The 12,087-nt window shown below is 40.9% G+C and overlaps 1 protein-coding gene across 1 annotated transcript in view; it reads right to left on the bottom strand.

Moving 5' to 3' along the window:
* The window catches only part of F12 (coagulation factor XII), a 22,269-nt gene that overhangs the window by 6,398 nt on the left and 3,784 nt on the right, over positions 1 to 12,087 (bottom strand). The window contains 9 exon segments of the mRNA XM_029284932.1: positions 1,211 to 1,354; positions 1,872 to 2,008; positions 2,857 to 3,315; positions 4,077 to 4,248; positions 5,110 to 5,214; positions 8,739 to 8,873; positions 10,179 to 10,286; positions 10,520 to 10,590; positions 10,778 to 10,877. Of these exon segments, the coding sequence (XP_029140765.1) occupies positions 1,211 to 1,354; positions 1,872 to 2,008; positions 2,857 to 3,315; positions 4,077 to 4,248; positions 5,110 to 5,214; positions 8,739 to 8,873; positions 10,179 to 10,286; positions 10,520 to 10,590; positions 10,778 to 10,877 (1,431 nt within the window).

Genomic DNA, 12,087 nt, shown 5'->3' with positions numbered 1-12,087 from the left:
AAAAAAAAAAAAAAAAAAAAGAGAAGGAAGGAGGACATCTGGGTGTCCAGTCTGCTTTTTCTTCATACCCAAAGGTCAGGTTTGCAAATTGCTCAGACAGCATGAAAACTGAAACAGGGAGACTGGGAAGAGATGGGTGCTATTCTTTTTCCTTTCTACAGAGAATACAGACAAGGGGAGTTTTTGTTATTGCAAGAACTGCTTTAATTCAGAGAAGGTGGGACATTCATTGATGATTTTGGCTTTCTTCTATTTGTTGATAAGAAAGAGAACTGGCTGGCTCCTGATAATCTCTGCCTGTTCTCAGAATTCTGAAGTCTCCAGGAGTGAAAGCAATCAAAACAAAACATGTGAAAACATTCTGAGGAGACTGAAAAATGGAAACTGCACTACGTGGAAGTTCTCCTAGAGAGTGTTGAGCATCAGGATCCATCACTGGGGGGAAAAATGATCCCCTTTCAGTCAGCTCAGCCCTGTCAACTTCATTTACCATATGGCCATTGCAAAAACACATGATTGTTGACAGCCTCAAACCACGACTCTTGTAAGCAAGAATTTAGTTTAGTTCTTCAGGAAATGTTTTTACTAACCAGACAGCAAATGAAATTACTGCTGCTTTTTAAAGCAACTTTCTTCGACATTGTGTTCCCTAGATGTGCCAATCTAGTATTCCCACACTTGTTAACTAGCAAAACTGGACTTGTTTTCTAGGAAATATCAGAGTGGAAAACTGTTTCAAGGACATTGTGTGCTAGACCTGAAAGCAAATATCTCAGCAGAAGACCAGCAGTTTTCACTGAGTCATTGTACCGGTATAGTTTAAGATAGGAAAAACCATTCTGTAAATTGCAATCTGTAAGCCCTATCTTGTTCTGCTTCCATAAAAGTAATGGCTACATGCCTTGTCTAATATTAAATCAAAAGCAAGTTGCATCTGGATGCCAATTACTAGAAAACACAAGCATGAGAAGGCTATGGCCCTTGTGTTCTCCTGTACGCATTGTATCTGGCTCTGCATCTGGGAACACAATATTGGGTTACATAGGCTCATCAGGCACATTATAAGAGGCGGGAGACAAAATGAGAAAACATACTTTTCCCCTAACAAAGTTCTGGACGATGCTTGAAGTAGAATGATGGTCAGCCAATCAGTTCACCCTCTAAGTCTGGCTTCTATTTATCTGTTATCTGTTTACCAGTCGGTCCTTACCTTCATACATATGTCCCCATCCTGCAATCTGGCAGTGTTCACTGCTATCAGCTGCCTCGAAGGAACCAGGCAGACATATAGGTGAAATAGAGTTTGAAAATTCAATACAACGTCCTGGGGACTTTTCCTTCAGTTGCACCAGAGCTGGGGATAACAGGCCAAAACTGAATTAGGGCTCAAATATGAGGGTTTCAGGAAGCAGGCAGACTGAATGAAAGAGAAAAAAAGGCTGGTATTGCTCCTGAAGGCATGGAGACTTAGACTGAAATAAGATCCCTCCCTCAAGAAGCATATGACGAGTTCTGCCAAAAGCCAGCATTATTTTTTTGCTGCAGCATGCTAGAGCTACATTGCATGGATTAGGGTCTAACAATAAAACTGTGCCACTCTAGTCAGACCCGGCTATCATGGGCAATCCAATTCCACCGATTCCTCCCCCATCCATTAGGAGGTTGAATTGCTTCTGAAATTGCTTGCCCTTGATGGAAACTGAGATATACAATGGACACCTTGTGGAAAATCTAAGATGAACTAGGCATACTTTTTACTGAGTCTGGGAGACACTGGAAGCTAGGCGATATTCATTTACAAAGCTGGAGAGAATGGATGGAATAGATATTTGTAACTCTTGAGGGCTGGATTTAAAAGAAGAGGTCCTCACCAATATCATGCTCCTTAGTTATTTGTGAATAATTTGCATGCACTTGATACTTCTGTACCTGGGACTTCACAATGCCTTCAGTGCTGGTGTTGTAGAAGATCTGGCCAAGCACCACTGAAATTCTAGACACATCTGGCCTATAGTACAAAATGTATGATCAGCAGATTTTTTTGAAGTGAGGACTAGATTCTCTAAAGGAGCTTTAATAATGCACCTTCAGATGTGTTAATTAGAAACCCCACGATTCCAACATCTTGGAAAACTTCTCTGGAGCAGAAGTAGACAAGTCTTTTGAGGCAGGGGACAAGAGGCAGGGCCAAAGCTAGAAGTGGGGGCAGAGATTCCTTTTAATCTCTCCACCCAAAGTAGCAGACTATGAAGAAAGGAAAAGATCAGTAATGCCAAAGATCTCAAATGAATGCTTCAAGGGCTTTTGAATTAGACTAATGGCCTCATCTACTTAGGCCCAAGGGGCAGGGACACTCAGCTACTTTTGTTTACACAACAGTAATCCAATGCTTAGATAACTGTCATATGTTAAATGCGAGGGTTGTCCTTCCAGTTGATCAGGAACTTGCAGCTAAGGTAGAATGTGGTAGCTAGGTTTTGAATAGGGCATCTGGCTGTGCAGGAGTTACACTACAGCTAAAATAAATTCATGGCTGCCTGTTAGCTATTGAATCAGGTAGATCCTAAACAACTTGGAATTAGGACAGCTTCTGGCAGTCTATCTTTGCTATTACAGCACAGGCCTGGTTAGTCACCAAGATCACGGGTGTCGAACTTGCAACCTCACGTGAAGTGTCGCCATGTATCGCAACTTTTTTGCCATTTTTGCAATGGGGTGGGCATGTTTTTGCTATGATGCATCCGGCCCGCGGGCCGGCAGTTTGACACCCCTGACCAAGATCATCAGTAAGATCCTGCTGAAATTCCAAAATTCCTAACAGGTGAGTAATAGCATGGAAAAAACACTGAGACTTGCCTGAATTCCAGACAATGTGCAGCAGTCAGGATCCAGCAGGAATCAATGAGGCTTCCTCCACAGAACTGCTCTCCAATGTAGAGAGCAGCAAGATAGGGATGGGCGCCAGGAAGTGCCACCATACCCCCGACGATACGGCTGCGTGAGGAAATGACTTTTGTATAGCGCTGTCCACAAACTGGTGCTGAGCCAGGGGGAGACCTGGGTTTGCTATCCGCGTGGCTCATGGTCGTCTCCTTCAGAGGTGGTGCTTCTGTCACTTTTGGTATCGGTTCACCTGTGCGAAAAACCGTCTGACTCATTCACTTCTGCGGTTCAACCATACTCAGCTCTTTTCAGAGAAGATGATTTGCCTTACCAGCAGTTTGGGGATGACAGCGGGTAATGTTGCAGTATTCCCAAGTGATTCGTCTGTCTTGTAGCAAGAAACACCATGGTTGGGTGTCGTTATCTGGATTTCTGCCCAAAGAAAATGTTTAGGATTTTTCAAGTTAGACTAATATTTCATTACAATATAGCTTTCCCTCTCTTAACAGTTTCAATGTTCTTTAATCTGTTCCACTGCTTAGGAACATCCCTGGATATTTGCTTTCTCTTATATTTATTTATTTACTTTTTATTATTATTTTTTAATAAAATTTAGCGACTGCCCATCTTACCACAAGGTAACTCTGGGCGGCTTACAATACATTGTCTCTCTCTTTGATTCTCATTAAATGGATCTACTTTCCCCATTTGTACCTCTTAACTACCACATATAAACCATGTCCTGTCACTGTCCTTTTTTTCTTGTGCTCCAGTGAGGTTGCCTTCAACTGATCTCCATTTCATTGATGAGACTGACTTAGGCCATCCTTAGCTGACATACTTCTAGAGCAGGGGTAGTCAACCTTGGCTCTTTTATGACTCGTGGACTTCAACTCCCAGAATGCTGGCTCAGGAATTCTGGGAGTTGAAGTCCACGAGTCATAAAAGAGCCAAGGTTGACTACCCCTGCCCTAGAAGTATTTCCCTCCTTATTCTGACAGGATGGCGTCAAAGTATGTACACTCTGTTCGGGCTGGTCACACTTAGAGGGTAGTGAAGTGGGCGCAGCAACTTGAAACAGAACCAAAAGAAGATTGGCACTGGGGCAATACTTTTTTATGACAACTCAAGGGTAAGTGGATAGTCCTTCAACTCACCAGTGGGGAAAGGTCCACACTAAAACTTTGTCTCACCTGCAGAAGGCATGTTCCCCTAGGCCCAGGCTTACTGCATTCCTGAGTTTGAAGGAATACTCCATAAGCAGGATTGGAGAGTCCCAGGGCAGGCAAGGTGCCCCGGAGGAACTCCTCTGAGCCATGCCTCGGTATAGGTGCCCATTCTCACTGTAGCAGATTTCAGTGTGATCTAGGGCATGAAGAGATCAGAGATGGATTGTAAAATGTTGAAGAAAAATGTTAGGAATCTGACTCCTTACCCTGACGTCAGAATGCTCTCAGTCTTTTGGGTCACATAAAGGAGGCAGCTCAAAATATTTTGTTACTTGAGAGAGGGGCACTCACAGGGAGAGCTCAAAAACAGATGGTAGCCAAGATTGTGATCTTGATTTTCTTAATAACCCCTCCCCACAATGTCCCTGGCTTGAAGTGATGACCCACATATAGAGATTGACTAGCAGTTGAATTAGCAAGTAGGTACTATCCGATCAGGAATATGGAACAAATAGCTCTGTTTTCTTCCTTGCCAACATTTTATACTACGAACTGCCAGCCTTTGAGGCAATCATTCTGCTGCCTGCTAATAGCACTAGGGCTTGATTTTGGTGTTCTTTGAAACAGCTTTTCAGCAAGTGGATGCTAATGCTGGGCCCATGGAATAAAGTTGGCCCTTTAGAAAGTTTTTATTGCATAGATCATCCTAATCAGTTCTCTCCCTCTTCTTTTCCAATTAATGAACACAACATGCTTTTGTAACTCACAACCCACAACTCAGATTCAAAGTTTCTTTGACTTTATCATACTTCCAGCAGTGGGAGCCCATCTGTCCATAACATCAGCCTAGGAAACTATAAAATATAATTGCAATGACTGAGTATTATATCCAGAATCCAAAACCAAGACAGAAATATTAAAAAAAAATTCTCTCAGTGGGCTCATAATTTCACCTTTGTTATTTTATTTTATTTTATGCTGCCATATGACATATCTGCCAATGTTTTGCCTTAGTGCTGTGAAGATGGATATATGAAAAATAAGACTGTAAACATACCTATGTCACACAGTGGTCCAGAAAACTTTTCAGGGCAGCTACAGACCAAGTTCTGGCCCAGCTGTACGCACTGACCTCCATTCAGACAGGGGTTGCTTCTGCATGCTGTGGATCCCAATAGAGAAAGATATAGAAGAAGCTGTCATGCCAGCTCAAGCAATGGTGGGCTCACATTTGGTAGCTTGCGCTGACTTAGCACCTGGATCTCCAACAAGCCCACATTCCTTGATGCCTTCCAGGGTCCCTGCCACTCCTGATTTGATTTACCATTTTATTTCATTACTTTTTCTTTTATATATGTTTTATATTAAAATAAAATGTTATTTTAAAAACTGGGGGAAACTAGTGTAGGAAGTCAGCACCACCCCCAGAAAAGAAAATATTTTGGGGGATATTAAAAAAACCCAGAATATTATATTTCCCCAAAGGAATAATAGAAAATCTTAGGCAGAAACCTTTCCCCCCCCTCAAGTCTCTCTGCCCCAAGCAGAAACCATCTTTTAGAAATGCAGATTTGGTGATTCATTCAGGAAGATTGCGGCCAGAAAGCTTGGAGCTGATGGGATTAGAAAGACAAAGACCCCTAAAATCTACATCCCCCACCCAAAATCTAAAGACATGACCTTTAGGACATAATAGGATTAACCCATCACCATTAGAATACCAAAAGGGCATACTGAATCAAAGTTCATTGCACAGGAACAGGAACAACCTCAAACAGGAACAACTCCAATCACAAAGCCCAAAGGAGGTATAAAAACCCACCCACTCCCAGCTCCATTTTGTCAGCCACCCCAGAAACATGCTGCTGTCACTGCAGTTTCTGGCAACTAAATAAACCGAACCTTCTTTCCTAAGCAGTCTCCATTTTGTTTATTCCCGGCTTGACTGGACCCTGATGAAGATTTTTAGTATTGTAGAGCAAGACAACACTCTGTACTTCCAATATGTCTTTGGTCCACTTAGACATTCAGAGGCTTTCTTACAAAATTAATTAATGGGTGGCTTGTTCTCATGCTGCCCACTTGCCCAGGAAAAAAAAAGACAAAATTAAGCTGAGGTGGTAGAGAACCTCCAGGAGAGCATACTTATTTTGAGGCTTAATTTGTTATGCAAACCCAGCCTGTTTGGCTATTTAAAGCTCTATATTTTTTCTTCCTAGCATTTTTCCTGCAGGTGCAGAGTTTATTTCTTTAGATCAACCAAATGTCTGTTAGTTGCAACAGGAATTGACTGACCAGCTTGTTGCCCAAGCTGACATCATGGGCTGAGAGAGAGAGAGAGAGAGAGAGAGAGAGAGAGAGAGACTGGCTCAAAGTCACCTAGCTGGCTTTCATGCTGAAGGCGAACACACAGTCTCCTAGTTTCTAGCCTGGAGCCTTAACCACTAGACCAAACTGGCTCTCACAATTCAATATATTGTATAAACCGAGAAAATCAGTTTATTCAATAATGTTGTGCAAACATGATCTATAAATAGCATTACTGTAATACTGGGGCCTAAGTACACATTGCACACAGATGCACATAGCAAAATTGCAGCAGTCTTTTAAAGTGTGCAGCTGTTGTAAAAAAAAAAGTGCAGATTCCATGCTTGAGGTATTACAAAGGGATTCAAACATACAGCTGCCAGTAGAACTGTGCCCTAAAGGAAATATATAGTGAGACCACACTTGGAGCGCAGTCCCTACCCCTTAAAGGTTGTATCATGGAATTAGAAAAGATGCAAAACTGGGCAATCAAAACAAGTAGGAGGCTGGAGCAGCTCCCTTCTGAGGAAGGATTCAGCACACAGGGCTCTTTACTGTAGCTTGGAATGAAAGAGAACAAGGAGAGACGTGGTATGCTAAGTAAACTCATGCCTGACAGAGATCATATGGCAAGAGAAAAGGTTATCACCCTCTCTTGTCAAAGTTATTCAAGAATGGCAGAAGGAAATATTTTATATAGCACAGTTAAGCTGTACGGAATTTAATGCCAGAATTTATTGCCAACAATGGGATTCAACAGCTTTGTGGAACATCAGCTTCTAAATGGTCACTGTCACTGGTGGCTGTTTACTTCCTTCTGGATCATGGGCAGTAGGAGGCCTTAAATGTGGGTGCTGGGAAGTAAAAGGGGAAGGGGACTATCACCACCCAATCCAGGCTGGTGAGCATCCCAAATGCATCCAAGTGGCTACTGTGTGGCATAGTATGCTGGACTAGAAGGAACTGTAGCCTGATCCGGCAGGATGACTTTTACATGAGTTTCTCATTAATGAATTTAAAGAAAAAGATTTTTTTCAAGAAGAGACACTTAGGATGGGAAGTGATGGTAGGTATTGAAAGGAGTAAGAACATTCTCACAGAAACATATCCAGATCAATGAAGCCCAAAATATTTTTTCTTCAAAATAGCCTCTGGATTTTTTTGAAAGAAACACTCACATGATAGAGCAATGACTTCTATTATAATAGCATATACCTGTACTTTTCAATCTTGGCAACTTTAAGGCAGGTGAACTTCAACTCCTATAATTGCTGGCTGAGTAATACTGAGAGTTGAAGTCTACCTGTCTTGAGAAATACTGATATATACTATTATAATAGAAGTCATTGCTCTATCACAGGGGTGTCAAACTCTCAACGTCATGTGACATGTCTCAACGTATTGTGACTTTTTTGCCATTGCCAGCAATGGGGTGGGCGCGGTTTCACCATGATGTATCCAGCCTGTGGGCTGGCAGTTTGACACCCCTGCTTTATCATGTGTGTGTATATATATAGTCCACCTTCCCTTAAACTCTTACAGCAATCTGATACAAATATTATATTATATGACAGAGGCCCCTAGCCTTTTGAGCATCGAGGACCTGTGCTGTGGAGAAAGGTTTTTCCGTGGACCAGAGGGGACGTGATTTCACATGCTGCCTGCATCACACAAATGGGGCTTTGCTTGTTTGTGCAGACTGGTTGCTGCATGCTGCTGACTGGTGCCGGTCCATGGACCGGGGGTTGGGGACCCCTGTTATATGATGTCCTCATGTATGATGTCCTCATGTATGAGGCTTCCTGCATGGATCTTTTTGTCATTTACACAGTATATCCTGTGTGGAATTTTCAGTTAAATTGATCACCAGGAAGCACCACATGATCAGTTTCACCCTTTATTGGAACTCATCAGATATGGGTAGAATAACATCTGGCTACGCATGTCTGACAAGTTCCAATAATAGACAAAACTGGTCACAGGATGCCTTCTACTTGATACATTAAAAAGGTAGAGTTCCTCAGATCAAGCTTGATTTCTGGGACTAATTTTAGTTGGAAATTTGATCTTTTTTCAATTTCCCAATCTAGACAATAGCCCTAGGGTTGCTTACTGGTCTTCCGTTCAAATAATAACTAGGCCTAATCCTGCTTAATCTTTTGAGATCATCCAAAGTCAGTTAGATGCTGCCAGCTACTGTTAACATTATTATTTTTGATATTGCCTACTATATGAAAGTAACTCTTACTTCATTAGAGTCTTCAAGTGGTCCTACTTCATTAGAAACTGAAGCTTAGACTTTGGGCAACATGCAGTTGAGAAATTTGTCTCTTTTGTTTCAACATAATTGGTTTATATCTTGCATCTGCCACTTCTGACCTTTTCCATGCACCGTCTTGCAGAGAATCTTCTTTCTGCTACAGTGACACTCCTTCAATCCAGTAGAGGGAAAATATTGCAGCCATGTTTCCTTTTTGCCCATATGCAACCATCTTTGTGATCCAAAGCAGCCTTCTGTAAAGTCAAGCCAAGGGGTGAGACTGGACTCTGCTCATACTAATCTTCAGCAATACTGCCTGATTATCAAAGAGGTTTACAAAAACATCCCATCCCTCCCCACCCTACGATTCAGAGGAAGCCTATAGCCTCATTAGAATATAGAAGAGTTTCAAAGTTGACTGGCTTCTTAAAACCCCATTCCTATATAATAAAAATCTTTCTCTTTTCTTTTGGATCCTCTATGCTGCCAGGAAGAAAAATATGATACTATGAAATCCAGGAGTCCTTCTAAGAGGGAGTTATGGCTGTTAGTCAATCAATTTGAAATGCCATTGGCTTCTATGGGTGCAGCAAGGAAAAGCATGTTCTTATATATATATATAATATTTTATTAGTTTTCTAATTTTACAATTAAGTATTTAAAAAGCAACGTGGTGACTGGGTTAATCAATAATTCAATAACATACATAAATCTTTAGTACAAATCTCAAGTTACAACATCAGATATTTCCTCTCTTTTTCCCTTAATATCTACTATCTCATATTAGGCTAATATAGTTCTTATTATTATCAACTAAGTAAAAACATCATTGTTACATTTATCAATAATTTTTAGCTTATACATATCTTAATTGTGTTTACATTCAATCCTTATATACAATCAATGTCCTGTTATTGCTTTTTTCCCAAGCTTTAATTTCCCATCAATATTCAAATTAACATTTGGTATTTATAATTTCCAAGCTTTAGGTAACCAAAGTTTCCCTTATCTCAACTTCTTCCTTTTTCCCTTTTCATAACAAAATCCAATATTCTAAATACACATCTTATCTATTTGCATATAGTCTTGTTCTGTTTTCTAAAAGTTATCTATTTTCCACCATATTAAACCAAAAGTCTATTAGTTTTGTTACACATCTTGCCTATTCAATTATAATATTACTTTATTTTCTAAAACTTATCTATTTTCCACCATATTCAACCTTCTAATTAGTAATTTGAAATCCCCTCTAATAAATCAAAATCCTAGTTTTCTTCAGCCTTACTCTGGCTTTCTTCCTTTGCCAACTAACCTTCCACGTCAGTACTTTTGAATCATCAAATAGTTCTCCCTCTATTATTATATATATTATTTTAAATAAGAAAGACCATTTGGTTGCAGGTTTTTTTTGGGAAGAACTAGCCCACTTGTATTCATTAGATCACCTCCCTATTACTCCAATTTCCCACAATTCTCCTGATAGGTTTATCTTCCATTCAATCTGTTCTTCTTCCTATACCTAACAGGAAGGGGACAGTACTATAACTCCAGAATCATACCTTTCTCACAGCGTCTTCCATGGAAACCAGCTGTGCAGGTACAATGGAATCCAATCTTCCTAGCTTCACAGGCACCCCCATTCTGGCAGGGGTTAGGATCACAGTGCCCTGAAAAGAGATGACTATAGACTATCATCCTTGGATAGATACAGCTGATATTTGACTGTGTAAAAACCACAGTAAAGCATGGGGCTAAAATTTGACACTGTGGATTGCAGCCATATCAGAAATATGGTTTCATGTAAGATACATTCACAGGGAATGTTGCCCCTGAAAAAAAATCCTTTGTTTGGGCCATAATACGGAGGCTTAAAAAAAATAAATAAACACCACTGACTCACCTGTTGGCCTTTCCTCTTTCCGACAAAGCTTCCATTGTTGGTCTTGGTCGTAGTTTTCTGTGGTGGCGCACCTGATAGGGAAGAGTCTCGTCTCATGCAAGGTGTGCAGGGAAGATGGGCCAATGCCATAATTTGCACATTAATTTTTTTCCAAGGTCAATCAAGCCTCAAACTGTCCTCTTCTCTGCCCCCTGCATGCCCCAAGGTTCTCATTATTCCTGTGAGCATTCAATGCTTTTCTAGCCAATCAATACTTACCAGTGCTGAGATTTAAGAAAGGCGTCAGGGAGACAGGAGTAGTGCATTTTGCGTCGGTAACGGAAAGGGAAATGGCAGGATTCCTCACTGGATGATGTCACTACAAAGCAAAAGGAGATGGGTCTATTTCTAGTGCAAAAAAGCTTCTCTGTAGTTCTCCTATTGTAACTAGTGACCTGGCAGGGCTATTTAGCTTCCCTTCATATTTATGTACCCTTTGATTATAACAGAGGACAAAATCTTTTTATGCAATTATTATTTCATAGAATTCAGACTCCATTGAACTTCCTGTAATTGTTGAAAGGGCATCACGTTTTCTCAACAACAGATCCCAGCAGATCTACAGCAAACTGACTTTAGGACCAACAGCAAATATCATGGAGGAATGGATGGCTGTGAGCCATTCTTCCCCCACATATCTTCATATATGCTAACTCATTCTCCATCACTGGCTGCCTGTTCTGATGCACCCCCAAATAGTACAATTGGGGGGGCAGGGGGTAGGGACCGCAATTTAGTAGAAATTACCCCAAAAATATAGGATAAAAATTAGTTAAGAGCAAAGCCAAGCAGCCAATGAGAGGTGAGTTTGTTGGAGAATGACTCCCAGAAAGAGCAGAAAACTGCTGGAGAATATGAAATTGTAGATTGCAGGAAGCGAACGTGATTTGGGGTCTAGAACCCTCACTTTAATAACTGCATCCTTTATTTGTTCTTTTGAAAATATTTTGATCATTTATTATCTCTCCCCTCAATTCCTGACTATTATTTCACAAGTTCAGATAGATGGTTGGATGGATGGATGGATGTATAAATATAAATGACAGAGAAACATAGAGAAAATACCAGCAGGTAATTCTTTTCCCAGCAGCAATCTTTTACTTTTTTATACCCCCCACCCCTCCTTTAGCTATAAATAGTGATCCTTCTTCTCCCGTTTTCAAAAATGCCCCCACTTGGTCTATGCGTGCAAGAAACCATAAATAGTCAGTTCTTTCAAAAACACAGGCAACAACCCTATAATGAGACTTACACTCCCTTACATCTTTCCCTGGTGAAAGATTATTGCATTTCTTAAGTGCTAATGTGGTAGTGATGATGGGGAGATACTAGAAGCAATCTAGACTTATTCCTGATACTTTGGGCAGCTCCTGGTACATCAGCATACCAGCTCGTTCCTGCCCTCCTTGCCCGTTTCCTACACCTGTTAAATGTGGCCTAGCCAGAACTCTTTCTTTAGCTGTCCTGATTTCCAGCTATACTCTCAAGCAACTCTAATGGGGAGATGATGGAGGCAAGATCCAATTTCT

Source organism: Protobothrops mucrosquamatus, unplaced genomic scaffold (genome assembly GCF_001527695.2).
Source record: "Protobothrops mucrosquamatus isolate PMUCROS unplaced genomic scaffold, P.Mucros_1.0 scaffold1124, whole genome shotgun sequence".
In the NCBI taxonomy this organism is placed as follows: domain Eukaryota; kingdom Metazoa; phylum Chordata; class Lepidosauria; order Squamata; family Viperidae; genus Protobothrops; species Protobothrops mucrosquamatus.
The sequence above is the reverse complement of the archived record's forward strand: the minus strand, read 5'-3'. Positions and strand labels throughout refer to the sequence as shown.